We start from the raw sequence: 18776 nt of genomic DNA, 5'->3' as shown, positions 1-18776 counted from the left end.
AGCCCATTTTCTGGTGTCCCCCTCTGTGATATTGCTGGAACATTGCTAAAAGCGGCATAAAACTAAACTCACTCATTCAGAGTCCCTGAACCATATTATTTTCTGACTGCGAAGCCCTGTCTGTATTGTTAAAGCTTTAAATGAAGCAAATCTAGATTTCATCTGAATACCGGGGCTCCTTTTCAGTTTATATGGGTTTGTTTGATACTATCAAAACTATATAGATTCAGAGAGATTAAGTGTTAGTCTACCCATGTGTGCTGTAAGAGGTATCTAGCTGATTTGGCTGATGCTCTCATCATATGCCAAATACCTACTTGAATTGTTACCTGAGAGTGTTATACAGTATTCATGATGATAATCACTGGTTTATCTGGTCCAGAATTAATAGTTTGCAGACCACGTAGCTGGAATATTATTATATCTTTCATTTAAGTAGATGCGATTTAGCGTCTTGCATAGTTTGTATATTGATTAGTAAATCTATAGAACAAGTACAGTCAAGTCTTGTTAATCCAACCTCCATTTATCTGACAGTCAGCTTTGACCCACGCTTTTGTTGGTAACAGATTAAATAAATGTAATTTAATGTCTATTATTTAGTCTAACATCTTCGTTAATCCTACTGTGCAATGGACAATGTCACATTAACGAGACATGACTGTAATTAATTTGTTGATTATGTTAACCTATGTCTACTCTATCCTCTTGGCTGCCACATAGCTGGAATATTGCTGAGTGTGGCTTAAAACTAAACTTACTCAAGAACTGTCTTCTTGGTAATGAGCTGCTTGGTCCTTGTACTGGAGCATCAAGGTTGTTGAGATATAACTAACATTGATCCTTAAGTGTGGGGAAGGCTTGTTTGAAAACACACCACACAGTAAAGTACACATAAAAACTCTTCACATCTGCCCCAGTGGCTGGAAATAGAATTAGAAGGAGAGTATACCACACTGATCAGTCTACGGTACCAGTTGCTGTATGCTCAGATGTATGGCTGTACACTGTACATTATAGTGTGTACTGCTCCAGGGTGAAGCTTTGGATCTGTGTTGTGTGTGGAGGGCTATTTAGTTCATCCTATTGTAGTAGGGACAGATGCAGAGGTACTCTGTACATTCAACTCAACACTTCGGTGGAACTTGAGTGTGGAGACTGACACATTGCTCCTTTGAGGTTAGTACAAACAACTGGAGGTGCTCTTTACTGTTTATTACTGTGAACTCATCGAGGTGGCCGTGTTGGCTGACAGCGTTGAGTGTGACCAGTGCCAATTGGTCTGCGAGTGTGGTACTGACAACAGGAGGCGCTGTGTATGCTGTGTAGCTGTACTCTCACCCTGTGGTGAATCTAGCAGTGACCACGGCAGCAGGCTACTCTAGTGTTATGGATCGGGCTGGCCTCTGTGCGTGCGTGGCCTGTGTAGAGGACTGTGATGTGCAAGGCTGGTATTGACAGTGGTGCATATGGATCTGTGAGCTGTCTACTTGCAGTAGCAGCAGTTGGGGCGAGCTGGACAGGAGGCCGGTTGTGTTGAGGAGGTTGTGAGGGTGGTCGTCGTCGCTGTTGCTGTCCCTGCACTGCTTACCTCACTGTGTAAACTCGGCGAAAGCTTTATTCGGAGGGTGGGAAAGTATTTTGAGAAGCTGGAAGCTATTGTTGGCAGTGTGCTGTTTGCATGCAGAGCTGTATGAGGTGTGTTACTCTGAGGTGTTCAGACACAAGTTATTGGAAGTGTAGCTGTGATCAGGAGTGTAGACAAGTGATTGGTAACGAAGCTTGGCAGAAGAAACTACTGTAGACTGGTGCCATGTAGACGGTAGACTGATGTAGGTATGACACTCCTACCAAGTGACATTCCACAACCACAGCTGTGAATCTGGTAGATTGTTTCCTACGACGCAAGGACAAGACAAACTCCCAACAGCCCATGTCTCTGAGTCAGGATACTAATTAACCAACCACTGACCACAGGAAATTGGTGTGACCACACACCATGGCCAGGCCACACTACAGGTACTGAAGTATTTCATTCTGATCCTTTTCATTGTTCGATTACTTCAATCCATAAGTCAGTGTTGTTAGTGCATGATGTTTCCAGGCTCTACATTAATAGCAGTTATTCCTTCAATCAACAGTTGGATTGTCTGAGATGGGTTTGTATGAATAATCAATAAGACTGGTATTTTTGATGACCGCTTCACCTGTACATGTTATGAGGCTACTGTGCCGACTATGACAACTGTAGTTGCTTGTTGGGCATTATCAACACAGTTTATAGATGAACCGTATAGATGAGCACCTTCGGGAAATCAACTTGTGAGTTTGTGTACAGGTAACAACTGAAGGGTCTAAGTGATGTATTAGTTGGAAGTCGAGTTAATTATGTCTTGCCTTTTTTCTCTTGGCTTCAGTCTCTTGTAGTCTGAGAGGGCGGTAGCCTAGTGGTTAAAGCATTGGACACACCCTAGACCTGGGTTTGATTCCCCACATGGGTACAATGTGTGAAGCCCATTTGTGATAAAACCATGCTCACTCACTCAGTCACTTGCAGTGTGTCAGCACCATTGCTGAACTCGTGGGCTTCACCAAAGTAGTAAACAAGCTTAACCTTTTCTGGCTTACCTCCAAATTAAGTGCACACAGTAGGATATAAATGTAGCTATTTTGCAAAGGGCATTAAACTTGCTTCATTCATTTCAATGTCATCTTCAGCACTCAGGGTGGTGCTTTTGACCACAGCCTTCTTTCTCAAAGCACTAAGGCAATTGCAAGCCAGGTAACTTTAGTTCAATGTTAAAGAGTTAAGGTTAACCTTAGTGAAAAGAGGTCCAGGTTGCAAGCGTTGGATCTGACTTTGTGTCAGCATTTTAAACTGGGTTTACATCCTGTGTTTGGTTTGTCTGCTCCAGGCTCATAAGTGTTGTGGAGTTATGTATATCTATAACCTGCTATGTTTAATATTATTCAAAATGGCAATAATCCTTTTGCACTCACACAGACTATAGGAAGCAAATTAAATCTGTGTGTTCTCTCTGTGTTGTGGAGTATTCAATACAGTTTCATCAGGTTTTCACAAATTCACAAATGATTGATTTAGAAATTGGTCAAGCTATTATTCAGGAAAATGAAAACAAAGGTTGATATTCGGAAGGTATATAGAATGACACATGAACTATGTAGATTAAGAAAATTGCAGTGTACACATTGCTATATGAATAGTGCACTTGAATTCATAATTTTACATGTACAAGAATACCACGTAACAGATTACAGAGAGGCTCCAACTGGCATTACAGTGATGTCATTTATGATTTCGCTGTACTGGTAAGCCTCTGCAAGAGTGAGTGAGTGAGTTGGGTTTTATGCCGCTTAGTAGAGTTCCAGCAATATCACGGTGGGGGAAAACAGAAATTGCAATTGACTTCACACATTGTTTTCTGCAAGAACACTGTTTGACTCCACAAACACACACATATATATATACACACATACTGATCTTGTTGATCTCTACCATTTACGAGGAAAATCTAATTCAAAACATAACATGTTATTATCTGTTTATGATTCATGGTAGCATAAAACTGTGTTGTATCTTTCGTTACCTTCAGTCATGACTAGTGTGGATTGTCAGAAGACTGCAGTGAAAGGAATCTTTATCATATTATGTGAGATAGTGATTGTTGATAGTTTGTGCACATGTGAAGCTGTTCCAGTTTGTCTTGTATTGATCAATCACTCTGTGAGTCTGCATGTTGAACGTTTCTACTTACTCAAGTGAAGGGATTGTTTACATTGTTAGTGATAATTGTTTGACGTTTTCTGTCAATGTTCCAGCTTTACCACATATACTATTTATACAAATATTGGAACAATGTGATTCTCAGCAACAAACATTGTATTTGAATAATAAAGAGCTAGGAATTACAAATAAAGCGACACAAAAACACTGCAGGAACTTTCAACTTCATCATTGTGGAAAACAATGTATTTGTGTAACAAAGACAAGAAATTTAGAGTTATGAAGTGTACAAATAAAGAAACAAGCACTGAATACTCAACTTCACCATCTTAAAAGTTACTAAAACAAACACAGATAATAACAGTGTATCTCGAGATGCTAAGAATGGAGGTCATGAATGTTTAATTCACTGATTGGCTGAGACAGAATCCATGTTGGGACTCCTGGCATGTGTAGGAAAGGCATGATCAGGAGAGCATGCAGGGATCAGCTGATGTAAGTCTTGCATGGGTAACTAGAGCATGTTCAGTACTTAATTATACACTACATGTTATGGAAGATAGAATCATTGTTGGCTCTGCTGATTCAGTTAGCCATTGTGACCCAGTCGAACAGGGAGATAAGAGCATCGTTTGCTGGAGTGAGTGAGTGAGTTGAGTTGAGTTGGGTTTTACACTATACTCAGCAATATTCCAGCTGTATGGTGGCGGTCTGTAAATAATCAAGTCAGGACCAGACAGTCCAGGGATCAACAGCATGAACATTGATCGATGCAATTGGGATGACACCTGTCAACCCAATCAGCAAGCCTGACCACCCGCTCTTGTTAGACGCCTCTAAGATCAATTCTAGCCTGGAGCTTCACAGGTCTCGTTTTCCAGAACCACTGTTTGTTTGTCAGTAGACATACGTTTACTGTATGGACAAAGCACATGATTACATGATTAGCTATTGATCAATCTGAGAGGCTGATGCCTCAGAATGAACTATGCTGTAACCAACATACCTATTGACAGTAGCATGCACCAGATATCTGTGAAAACAGCTGTTGTTGCTACATGTATCTTGTCAACTGCATGGAAAAGTCATGTGGCATCGTGTTTCAACCAAACTGTTGTTTCCAATGCAGCAATTATAGCTGAAGTATTTGAGTGTTGAATATGAGCATATATCAATCTTTTGAGTACTGCAGATGGGTGTATATCAACTTGCAACTTTATAAAACATAATATACTGAATAAAATAGTTAAAGGTCATAAATACTTGGTTGGACTACATCTTGTAAATTGTGAGCTCAGTCTTCACTACAGTAGATAAAAAATAGCAAGTAATCATTTACTGTGATTAATTTTGAAAATGTTTTTGTTTCTAGCAGAAACAAAATTTCTGGTTTACTTGATGGTAGATGTCAATTCTGTTTATATACTTAACAGCAAAAGTAACTCAAGTTTTGAAAAAATAAAATCTCTTAAAGGTAAGCGTTCATGTCTTCTACATAAAAATTGGACAATAAACCAGAGCTGCATATTTTTGCTGTTCAGTATATGATGCCCTTACCCAGACATCTCTGCTCAAATACACTTATTTAATGCCTGACCAATTGATCTGTATGCTTCCATGTTTGTTAGTTGTTTAATGCCACACTAAGCAGTATTCCAGCTATATGGCAGCCGTCTATATATAATCTAGTCTGGGTCATACATTCCAATAGACACTGATGGGATATAATGAATTTCTTCTAAATGTAGAGAACAATAAATTTGCTAAAAAATGTTAATATTAACCACCCAGAATATTAAAACGCTCAGAATTCTGACTATCATGCCAGTTCCAGACTGCCTTGTGTAACAGATCCTCGTAACTTATAGAGGAACTATTGTGTTTCAGTTGTATCATATGATGAGCTTGATTAGATGCAGATAATGGACATCACTACTCCTTAAAGCTTTTGAAACTGATGGTAACACCTATAACCACATTCAAGGTAGTACCTGGACCCTTATTCCAGTGGTGTTCGTAACCCTAAGAATTCTTAACTTTGATCACAGCCAGTGTGTCAAAAATGGTTTTAAGAAGTTTGTACGGCTATAAATGTTTTGAGAATAGTCAGCCAGGGCTGGAACCTGTGATCGCAGTTTTCTCATGACAAGAGGAGACAACTCTGAACTACTATTCTGAAGCACAGTGACTTGGCCTTCTCTAACTATGTGTGTCCTATCATTGTCTCAAGTACTATTCAAACAGGTGTTAAAACTGACTCTCACCCAGTATCACCATAACGATAGAAAAACAAAATATCATTCCTTTACAGACACTTTTAGTGGGTGTTGTATGTCTAAATAGTTTCTGTAAAGAAGCCAGCTGGATATAATGGCCCTTTAAAAGCATTTCAGATTAATGCTGTGTCCTTTCAAAGACTTTTAAACATAGTGACATTTAAATGGCTTGTGATATTACGAGCAGTGCATCAACTACTTGGCATGATATGGTGATTATATCCCTGCTGTGTCAGCGCCCTCTCAGTACCTATACTGGTTGTTGTACCAAAGTAGGACACTGTGATAGGTCTGGGATACACTGAGTCTCAGTGACTACACTGATGTTTAACAGGACTAATGCCTTCTGGTAATGAAGACAAACTTAAGTACTGTTCACAGTGGTCTTGGCTCAGTTGTGTGTCATAATTCCTAGAGAAGAATGTTCATGTTGTCACTGGTAGGAATAACTCACTAACTCACTCACTCACTCACTCACTCACTCACTCACTCACTCACTCAAGAATCCACCCACTCAATCCCACTCTCAAAACCACCCAATCACTCACTCACTCACTCACTCACTCACTCACCACATGACCTCTCACCATTGTCAAAATTATATATATTCTCGAATGTTTTAGCGTTAGTCTACACTTGCCTAGTTCAGTACTATATAATTGCAGGTCATCAAGTAGAAACTGTACATGCTTTCCATGGTTTAATTATACTAACCAGTTAAAACATATGAATTGCTACTGTTGAGAGATACTCATAGAACAGTATTTGTCTTCAGTTATAGTTTCCAGCCAAAACCATTCTAAACAGGTGGAATTGGCATCCAATTCCCATGATGCGTGCAATCAATAGCGTAGGACGTGTGAAATAGACACATTGTCACTGTTAATTGTTGTACACATTGCCTGCAGGGATAATATGCATAAAACAACAGGCGTGCTGCTACATCGCATAATTACAACCCAATTACAAGCCACATCACCTAATTCTCACAGAGTTCAGATCGCCTGGTATCTGAGATCACTGGGCCACAGGACCCCAATGGAGCAGGCCAAGTAATTTGATGGGGGTGTGAGACATCTACTCTAACTATACTCTGCTGACGATTTTGTCTTCTACTCATACTGACACTAGAATATACTTTGTGTAATTTCCAGGCCGATTTACAGCTAATTCCAGATTGCCAAATTTCTGTGATTCTTAGAACTTACAAATTCACTGGAGACAGCCATCCCATTAGTTAGGGATGGGTAGCGATTAGACAAAAAACGTTGCCTGGTAAACGCATAGTTTTGACAGAAACAAATGGCTGCATTTACATTCAACAGGAGCCTCAGTTAACTGGGAGATATCACATGATCTTAGAAAATGTGAGAGAGTAGAATTGCTTTATTTTGGGCAATTACAGTGCAGACAGGGCCAGGCAGAAGGGAAAACAGTATGGTTCTTAGATAACATGAGATGAGCTAGGGTGAGTCTCCTATGAGGGTGTAGAGGTTTGAATGAAACATGTTTAAATGGCAGTTTGCCTGAGCACAGTCCCATTTAACTGTATCTGCTGCAGTTAGTTGGCCATGGATAGGTGGAATTAGCTTATAACTTGCTGAACTGATCTGGCCTAAACTGTCCAATCAGATTGAAGAAGACATGAAGCAGTGGAGGCTGCAGGAGGTATCCCCCTTAACAAGATCTGTCCCCCTTTAAACAGGATCAAGGGAGCTAGGAGAACATTACTGTCATCTATAAAGATGGCCATTACTGACAACTGGTGCCAGATCAGAAGGCTACTTATGGGTCAGAGATTTAGTGGGCTTCAGCATCAGGATCAATTTACCTGATGGCCATGACCTCATCCAATCTGCCCTGGTTTCCTCAGCATAGCAGGGCAGTAATGTTGGCCAGGCAGGAATCATGACCCGGTCTCTGAAAGACTAATGCTTATGATTTTCATAGAAACTAACAGTTCCTGTAAAGTCGAAAAGGAGCTCCAGTGAGATGGGAGATTCAGAACTAATGAACCTGAGGAAATCTGGACTTGCTTCATTTATAGGGATGGGTATTGCAGAGAATTTTCATATTGCGATGCAAAAGTATATATTGTCATATGTATTGTAGTATATGGCAAGAGCTGTTTTTATACAAAACAAAATACTTATAATCAAGTTAATGCTTGATTTATATGGCAAAAACAAAATACACACTATGCTTGATTAAGCTTTAGTAACAACTTTTAATCGTGACAAAAAAGAAGCGTAAATCACATCTGGCACAAATGAAGGAAGAAAAAGAACAATTTGACACTAACACAGGGGTTACTGGTTTGTACTATTTTCTCTGCTCTCAAAAAGAGCCAAGAGATATTAGACAACAACTTGGCCTTGTCAGGACATATCAGAAATCACTGGTCAGTAATGAATAAATAGTTAAAACATTCACCTCCAAAACATTGCAAAATACTTAAACAAAAATTAAGAAGACAACTTCAAACCATACTTAACAATCCAGTTAAATGTACTTTTCACCACCATCATTCCCATTGCCACAAGAACCGTGAAGGTCCCGGGGTAGAATAGGCCTTCAGCAACCCATGCTTGCCATAAAAGGCGACTCAGCTTGTCGTAAGAGGCGACTAACGGGATCGGGTGGTCAGACTCGCTGACTTGGTTGACGCATGTCATCGGTTCCCAATTGCGCAGATCGATGCTCATGTTGTTGATCACTGGATTGTCTGGTCCAGACTCAGTTATTTACAGACCGCCGCCATATAGCTGTAATATTGCTGAGTGCGGCGTAAAACTAAACTCACTCACTCACTCACCCATTGCCACAATCATCAACATTTTCAGCATCGTTATCACTACACCATGGAAAAAACAAGTGGTACAAAGTAATCTGAATTCATGTCAATGTACAGGTTTTTGATCAGCATATTGCAATACATACCATTTTCATGTCTGAACAGGTAAATACTGATAAACCAATTATATCACCCAGCCCTATGTAGTGTACAGTACACAACCATGTGCACTTAACAGAACCCATTAATCCATTGGTATATGACTGGATGGTTGCCACATAAATATGCACATACATCTAGTTGCGGGTACAGCAACGTGCAGCAAACATGGACAGAGTACTGTGACTATGTGTCCCAGTCCACCTAGTTATGAATGGGTACCTCGTTGGGATGAGACAGCCACAAAAAAGGAGGCTGACATTGGTAATATGACATTAATGCTGACATCCAGTGATCGAGGGAAACAAATACCGGTACCTTGTGCAAGCACTAGTTGCAAGGATATGTGCGCTAGATAAATATCCTCTGCTAATCCTAATCACTATTCATTTAAGGCTTTAGCACAGCAGAAAGGACAAGAAACTATGTGGTTCATGAACTGAAACTATCAGAACACCTAAATCTAACCTGTTCACAGATCCAGAACTAATATACCCTTCACATGAGAAGAAGAGGGAATTATTAATCTTGGATGTTCTTGTAAATCTTTTGTTCCGCAAAACCTGTTGTGTGTGCTAGTCTAGTGGTTAAGGCATTCACTCACCAAGACCAGGTCCCAATCCACAAAATGGATCATCTGCCAGGTTCAGTCCCCCACATGGGTTCAATGTATGAGGCCTATTTTTGGTGTCTACTGTCGTCATATTGCTGGAATATTACTAAAGACAAACTCATTCATTATTTCACTGCAAGATGACAAAGTCTATTTCAGTTTGTAGGTCTTCAGCCCATGGACAAAGTGCAATGCAAAATTATATTGTGCATCTCTCCACAGTTAATCTACAAGCTGTTTTCACACTAGCAGCAATAAATCAGACCTGTGTTGTAGTATTAGTAAACAAACCCTGGGTTCCAGCGGCTGGTGTTCTTGTGGTCACAGCCACCCTTTCCAGGCTGGTACCCTTGTCCAGTCTAGCACCTGCTTCTAATCTAGATTTACGAGAGGTGATTAAGAGAGGTGATTAATGTTCCGTGGGAAATGGGGACATTAACTGTGTCTCTGTAATTAGGTTAATGATTCACAGCTAAATTGTTCTGGATAATGATACTGCCATTAGCAGATGAGTAAAGTGTTGTTTAAATTATACAATTTCCTAATGCTGATCTTTATGTCTGCCGTGGGGTTGTGCATATCATGAACAGAAATATATGGAACAAGTGGAATAATTAAGAACAGACAATGTTTTCAGGGTGGGCCATTTGCTTTTTACAACATGCTTGATTACTTTACCATCGATTAAATACAGAACTTATTTGTTGCTTTGATGACAGATTAATGCTTAGTCTCTGAATATATAATATTTATAGTAACAAGTAAACCTATTTAAATTTAATTTTAAGGAGGCAGAGTGAGAGGAAATCTAGACTCGCCTCAGTAAGGGCTTTAGCATTGCAAGAAGGGCTATTTAAAAATGACCTTGATTCCTTTGGATCTTATCTATCCTTGACCACTTTCAATAAAACTGTAAAATAATTTCTGCAAATCCAGTATACTGTGAATGGTAAGTCCATGACAAGTCAACTTGAGGAACATGCTCAGACATTTACCTCTTTGGTGAAACACAACCCCCCATGACAAGTCAACTTGAGGAATATGTAGCTCAGACATTTACCTCTTTGGTGAAACCCAAGCCCCATGACAAGTCAACTTGAGGAATATGTAGCTCAGACATTTACCTCTTTGGTGAAACACAAGCCCCCATGACAAGTCAACTTGAGGAATATGTAACTCAGACATTTACCTCTTTGGTGAGACACAAGCCCCCATGACAAGTCAACTTGAGGAATATGTAGCTCAGACATTCACCTCTTTGGTGAAACACAAGCCCCCATGACTTGACTTGAGGAACACATAGTCTGTCATACAGACCCTGAAGTAAGATATGTTAATTACAGAGACTAGTTGTTAGGAACACATGTCTCAGACATGAGTCTGAGCAATCCATAAACATAACTGAGGCAAATAGGGATTCAAACCTAGGATTCAACTTTCTACACAAGGGAGACAACCCTGCAAAGGGAATATCGTTTCTGTTGACTACTAGGCCACCTAATGTTACATCACCCAGCACTTTCTTTGATGCTTTTTAAGTTTCAGTTAGCTGCCTTTAGTTCCTGACAATTATTACCTTTCATTGCATGTGTTTTCTATTGACAGGAACCTGGGAAAGTCTGGGCTCCGAGTTTCCAATATTGGCTTTGGTAAGTAGAAATCAGTATTTATTATTTGTAGATTATAAAAACTCCACAGGGAACAAAATACACAGGTTCCAGTACATGAAGAAATCAGGATGCCAAGCGATGTGGAATACTTGGCTAGTGGTGGACGACTGACTGTTCTATATTCCTAGACAGACAGGCATTTTGGTGCAGGGAAATGATCTATCGTACAATTGCTATGTCTGATAGGATGAGCGTCATTGGTTTTGGAAACTGTCCAGCTGCCATAAGTATTGAAGAAAAACCTTTTTAATATAGAGGCATTTTTGTCCAGTATTTCCTGAAAGTATTCTCCATGACTTTTGAAACAGATACATGGCCTTGATATGGAGAGATATATAATCAGCAATGACAAATGACACAAAGCAAGGAGATAACTTATACTGATATATACCACACCATCATTTAGCAGAATGAAGGTTTCCACTTCAGCTGCCTTTTAGCTATGACAAGTGCAAGTCATATAACAGACTTTACTACATCAGTGATGCCAGAATGTGTTGACTTTTGGGTACTTTGTTAATTCAGATGATCACTGACTCTCTTGGACCGAAGTGACAAGAACAGGGACTTAAGTAGGGCTTGTAAACAGGAAACTGCTACTTTACGTTTGACTGACAGTATGTGGCAGAAAAATCCCCCGCTATCTCGACTGTTACATCATCAAAGAATTTCATTCACATGATCTCATGAGCCAGAAGTGTCTTTCAGAATGTAAAGTGTCAATGATTCCTTGAAAGAAACTTGTTTGTATGCAGCTTGCTTTCATAGGTTCACACTTCAGATGAGAAGTATTCTCCTCATCAGCGATGATATTACATGTATGTGCATATAGTTTCTTGTACCGATGGCCATAGCTAGAAGCACAGGAGCCAGAGAGACAGTATTGGCAGAACTTCTTGTGGGAGTTTTAGAAGTTGGGCATAGTAACCCTAGCAAGAAATATTATCTTCAACTGGGAAGTCATGTTATGGAAATTTAGATTTTATAGCATGTTAGCTTAAGGATAGGTACTTTGTTTTGGACTGAGGATATAACAAGCATGCATTTCATTAAATGAGTTTGAATGGTGCTGTGAAAATACAGGGGATATTTCTGAGGAAATATAGAAATGGTTGTGAAGGAGAGGCTTCTGTCTGTTAAAAGGGTTCAAAACATCACATTTCCTTTCAAATGAAGTTTGTTTTTGTGCAGTTACCTCAAATGTCTAAGAACTGAAAGCTGACTTTCAAATATACCTCGATCACGTGTCATGTATCTCTTCATTCCTCAGCACAATGAAAACGTATTAGGGAGGGATTTGAATTTTTATGAGATGTGTGCTGTCATATATTTCCACCGACAGAGGCATTCCACGCTTGTCTCTACAAAAACCAAATGCGAAGATGAGGAAATTGGTGTAGAATCCACCCACAATTTAATCAGGAGATGATACAGAAATGCTCAGAGCTTGAGTGTTGCCAGAAAGTGTTTTGTTCTGACAGGAAGATACAGCACAGATGCATGTTTCAAGATAATGACCAAGAGATTACTGTGTTTTAGAAATACCAAGGTCCCTCGCGATGGTAAATTGTATGTCTACTTGCACAGTTTAACAAAATAGAAGACTGATTCTTCTCTTGGGAATGTGGTTTAGAATGTAGATTCAATGATTGTTGTTGTATGAGGTCTGGCTGCCATGGTACAAAGCAACCTGTGACTCTCCATGTTGAAGCATGGAGTTGCAATCACCTTGGCACTAAGATTGGTTTGTATAATGGCATCCTGGTTTAATATTTAGTTGGCTGCTTGTTAAAGTGCCCAGTCATCAAGGAACATTGCTCATGATTTCAATCGCTGGTTTTTCTGTCTCATACGTCAATGTACAATGCAGTAATGATAAAAAATACAGGTTAGCGTCATATAAATGATTAAAATATAGTCTTCCAGGCCTTGACTACATAGTTTTTAGAGGTTTTTTAATATTTGAATCATGCCTGACCTGAGTTAGTCGCTGTAACAAGTTATGGTACACAGGAGTGAAAGATAGGGATAATAATCTGGCTAATTAATATGAAGTGTCAGCTGATAAGCCACCTGTTGTTGGTTAACATGCTCACTTGTGAAAGGTTTAACATTAAAGAGCTCACCTGTTGCAGGCTCATCTGTCACTATGGCCACCTGTTAACAGACTCATGATTTGTCATAAAAGGTTGTTTTGTCAGTTGAGGGATGGATTTAAACCAAATTTCCTCCACCATCTATATGAAGGAATGAGCATATCTCTGTGACATTGTAATAAATATAATCCAATTCTGATTTCTGTATCATTTCTGGGATAATTGGCACTGCATTTGACACAATCATGAGACAATTCACTGCTTGAATGAAACTGTTGATACCCCAGGCCATCTTAACAAACACATGTCACTGCAAGGTATTGGCGCCAATGGTGGAATTGGTCAGATGATAGCACCAGTGGTGGAAGCTGTCAGCGCCATACCATTGTGTGTGTGTGCATGTCACAGCTCTGACATGTTGGACAAAGACATGGGTACAATCACATGCAGGCAGTGTATTAGTCCAACACAGAGCCATGAAAGTGGAACCAGAGATTTCTCAGGGCTTATTGTTCTGATAAAGCCTGTGGGACCATGAAGGAGGTTCCTTGTATTTTCTCTGACTTTGTAGATTGGTCTGCTTATAGATGCCTGTTTTGTCATATCTAGAGTGAAAGATGTATTCATAATAACGTGTCCATTATTTTAGTGTTCTTTCAAAATATCTCACATGTGTAGTTAATGGTGGAGCTTAACATGTTCCTTTCTTGGCAATGTCAATGATTCTGACCTTCTGACCTTAGTCTTTGCAGAGAATTGATTGATGATACCTAGCTGACACTATTGTTGTGGAAACTTGGAATGATAGATCTAAATATGTCCTATTGCACTCTTGCCTGCTCCAATGTTTAGTCAAAATATCTGCATACATTAGAGCACAGTTAAGCATGCAGTTACCGTGGAAACCAATGCAAACTTAAGCCATAGAGGTATGGAAGGGTTCCAGGACAGTATGAGGTCAAGGGGCTTCAGACAGATGATTGATAGCAGAGTTTACTGTTGCCAGTTGTCCATGACTTTATACAGGCTAACCTGACCTTGGGCGACCCTTTCAACTGACAATGTCATTGAACTAGCCAGTGTGGTGGAACAAAAATAGATATGTTCTCCTTCAATCCAGACAGAAGAAAATCAATTTGGAAGAAATAGGAACTTGAGCTGCTATCAAAACCTCCAGTGAGGAGACAAACAGTTATCTTTCAGGCTGATCAATATTCAACAGTTGATGTCTTTGTATTCTTCTATGTTTGTATGGGACTGGTAGGGTAGCCCTGTGGTTAACGTGTTCACTTGTCATGCCAAAGACACAGGTTTGATTCCACACATGGGTACAATGTGTGAGACCCATTTCTGGTGTCCACTTCCTTGAAATTGATGGACTAGTGCTAAAGCTGAGTATAGCTAAACTCACTCATTCCATGTTTATCTAAATCTGAATTGTTTGACTACTTCAGTGATGTCATTATACATTCACTGTTATACATTCCACTGTTGATCTGTAGGAATTTCAGGATGGTCATGCCTGTCCCTGAGAACAAGTCCTTTGACAGCCAACACCATTGCTGGTTTCCATTTCAAGACAGTTGGCCTCCTCATAGATATTCTACGGCAGAAGTCTCAAGCACACCATTACCATTGTCAGTACACCAGTGCAGATCTTTCAATGGATACTCTGCAGTTGATTAAGTTTCTAGGCATGGAACTGAAGCAGTTGATCTGAATGAAGCTTAGATTGTTCATGTGAGATCTTCAGCTGATTGTATGACATTATTCTGCAACAATGATCCTTGTATCAACAACCATCATGTTTTCTGAGTAATGACTGCTGTGTAATACAACATTCACTCAGCCCAGGATCGTGAAGCTGTGGGTTGGGTTTGTGGTAAATCTGAGGGTGGGTGAGTGGAAGGGATGATTGATTGGATGGGAGCTGAAGATGAGAGTTAGTGGTTGAGATGGTTGCTGGTCCATCCTCTTAACATAGATCCAAGTCTTACATTCTTCCCAAGCTAAAGTGTACCTTCCTAACATGAATCCAAGCCTTACATGTTTCACAGAGTAAAGTCTACCCTCCTGACAGAGATCCAAGTCTTACATTCTTCATTCTGAAGTCTACCCTCCAAATATGGATCCAAGTCTTAAATTTTTCACAGACTAAAGTCTAAACTCCTGACAGAGATGAAAGTCTTACATTCTTCATACTAAAGCCTACTTTCTAGAGAGAGATCCAGGTCTTATATTCTTCACAAACTAAAATCTACCCTCCTAACATGGATCCAAGACTTACAGTTTTCAGAGACTAAAGTCTACCATCCTGACATGGATCAAAAGTCTACCATCCTGACATGGATCAAAAGTCTACCATCCTGACATAAATCAAAGTCTTACATTCTTCTGTGTCTATGAATACCTACTTGATCACATCACTAAATATAATTTTGTTAGTAACATAATACCCCATATGCATAATGGAAAGGAGGTCCAGAGATTCAGAACCTGAGGAAATCTAGACTTGCTTCATTTAAAGCTTTAGCATTGCAGAGAGGCTTGGCTGTAGGGAAACAATGTGGTTCAGGGACTGTGATACAGACTTGGTGACAGGGTTAGTACAGTGAGTGGATGCTGAAACAGATCAGTTTAAGGCAGGCAGCCGTCAGCCCAGCATGATAGCTTTTACCATGGCAGCAGCAACAGGGAGAACAATATGGCCATCTGTTGAAATTGTGAGTGCAGCTCAATGAAATATTGATGAAGGTGCAAGCTGCTGTCTCAGGGCGTAGTTGCCCATGACTGTAGCACACATTCTTGCCTATGGAATCAAGGTCAAGGTCAATGATTAGATGTAGTTGTGGGAAAAAGACAATGTAGGGAATGAGAGGGGGTCACGTCCTTATGTTTAATAAAATGAAGTGTTGAATTCATTGTATTGATGCAAATATAAGGCTTGGTTACAATGTGTAAAACATTTTCTTGGATGTATCAGTATTACACTTCATGATTAATCTTTGTTTCATCCCTTGGGCAATGCTACACAGACTTTTACAGTGTACAGGCAATTTATGCAGCTTTCATGCTCCCATATCTGTTCTCATCAGTGAGAGTTATGTTTCCTTTTATTATGATCATTACTAATGATGGTGATGATGATGATGGTGATAATTATTAGGATGTGTTTATATTATATTTCATTGTCATTGTCATGTTTATTGTTATGGTTGCTGTTATTAATGAGTATATTAACGCTATATCAGATTTGTAAAATTGGGATCATGACTGAAAGTGGTGTATTTTTAAAAAGCTATTAATAATATTTTGAAGCTGCAACTATTTGTGGAAGCAGCCTGTGCAAACATGCCAGCAACTTGCTGTCTTTTGTGTCTTGACAGACACCACTGCTTTAAGCACTCCCCTGGTCCCATCTGTCCTTGTGCTGCTTACTTGTGGCCACTTAGCTAATTATCACCCAACGCTTTGATGAGATAATTTTCAAGAACAGCTTGCCAGCAACTTGCACTCCAATGTACAAGGGCTTGACAGACAAAGTGGCAACATTTCACTGCCCTACACACTAGGGGCCATATCCACAAAACAGCATTATATCATGAAGGTCAGTGTATGTTTTTGTGTATGAATATTCTGATGTTCTTATGCTCAGTGTATACTCTAGGTCAGTCTGTAGCATATGCTGTAACTGTGGATTGGGTGGTCAGTCATTGTAACTATAACTGTTAATTGGATGGTCAGTATAGGTGGTATAATTGTGGGTTGGATGGTCAGTATAGGTGTTGTAGGTGTTGATTAGGTGGTACGTATTGTAATACCTGTTGACTGGGTGGTCAGGACTTTTGCTATACTAGGGATTGGGGGGTCAGTGTTGCAGCTGTAACTGTTGATTGGATGGTCAGTATAGGTACTATGACTTTTGATTGGGTGGTCAAGACTGTTGCAATAGCTGTGAATTGGGTGGTCAGTATAGGTAACAGGGAGGTTGTGGGAAATGTGTTAGTTGTCAGACTTTCATTTTGTGGAAACCATGGTGGGTGAGAGTGTTAGATCACTGACCTTGCACGCTCGTATTTAGGTGCCTAACTCTGAGAGTGTTCAAATCCCAGATGACTCTCAACCTCCACAAGGACTATAATTTGTTCTTTACTGAGAACATATAATCCTAAATACAGCATATTTTACATATTACCACCTTCCAAAATTTTGTATTCACACAAAGCAAATTGTTTTTGACTGTATGTTAATGAAATATTAATATCATATGTTTGTGAAAATATTTGATGCCTGATGATGAGAAACTCCAGTTTTGTAGCAGGGTGTGTCATACCCTGTGTGATGGAGTATGGTCCACCACTTGCAATCCAGGATGATACTTGCGTTGAATTTGACAACAAGCACCTTAAAAGAGTTAACTTAAAAGCATATAACTTGTGAGGACAAATCTGTACCAGCTTGGTAAAAATAATTGATGATCATGTTGTCAACAGGGATCCAACAAGGAATAACAATTTATGGTTAGGACATTTTTAATGATACAGCCCAAGAATTACCTAGTGGTTCAGTGGAAGGGTTATATTTAGATAATTTGCTATGCTCACTTGATGCCCCCAATCTAGATAAGTACAGATAAACATCAGATATAGGGTTAAACACCTACAGGGCACATTCTGAACACAAATCAGGCTACGTAGAAGATGAGTACACAAGTATACTCACTCTGAAATTTTGAAATACTAGTTGGTCTTGCAAATTGTAGATAACCAGTTGCGTAGGATATAATCATCTCAAAGTTTTATTCTTTGCTAAGTTAGCTCTCTTGATGAAATGTGCGAGGAGAGCAATTTTACTTATACAAAGAGAAGTGACAAAACCATATCCACAAAACCCTTTCCACATTGTCGATTGTGATGAATAGATATTTGTATCGGCAGTTATACAGCTGTATTATATAGCCTATGAAAACTGATGTTGTAATTGCCTATATATTGCTTTGTGTAGCGAATGTAGATCAAACAGTCATTAAGAATATAAACAAATGGGGTCAAATGATGATTGCTACCACAACAGGTGTGAGCGGGGAAAATACAGACACAGGATTCAAGTCCATCAGTATCCTGTCCCTCAAGTTTTCAGATGGTTAGGTTGCTATCATATATCTGTTTCTCAAAAATCTAATTTTTGGGATGTTCATACCCCCTGTATGTGAAATATCTCAGATATTTCATAGTAAATATACATGAGACAAGTGGAACAAACCTTCATGTTCTCTTACAGCTTATTTACATATCAGGTCAAGTCATTGCTGCCATAGTAAGGATTTGGGGTCTTAAAATGTCCCTAGCACACTGGAATATTAGTTGACTGAAACATTGTCAGACTAAAGCTTTATTTCTATTTCTGTGATATAACTGATATAT

General features: G+C 39.4%; 1 protein-coding gene across 13 annotated transcripts in view; it reads left to right on the top strand.

The window, feature by feature from the left end:
- LOC137267857 (voltage-gated potassium channel subunit beta-2-like) overlaps nucleotides 1–18776 on the top strand; it is a 138313-nt gene that overhangs the window by 55515 nt on the left and 64022 nt on the right. For 9 of the 13 annotated variants that reach the window (XM_067802292.1, XM_067802293.1, XM_067802290.1 and 6 more), the window contains exon 3: nucleotides 11193–11236. In XM_067802292.1, the coding sequence (XP_067658393.1) occupies nucleotides 11193–11236 (44 nt within the window). Of the gene's footprint in view, nucleotides 1–1357; nucleotides 2020–11192; nucleotides 11237–18776 lie in introns of those variants that run through there. The other 4 variants (XM_067802295.1, XM_067802291.1, XM_067802285.1 and 1 more) reach the window with 2 other exon arrangements.

This window comes from Haliotis asinina, chromosome 16 (assembly GCF_037392515.1).
Source record: "Haliotis asinina isolate JCU_RB_2024 chromosome 16, JCU_Hal_asi_v2, whole genome shotgun sequence".
Classification (NCBI taxonomy): domain Eukaryota; kingdom Metazoa; phylum Mollusca; class Gastropoda; order Lepetellida; family Haliotidae; genus Haliotis; species Haliotis asinina.
Note: the sequence above shows the minus strand (reverse complement) of the source record. Positions and strands in the feature narration are given on the sequence as shown.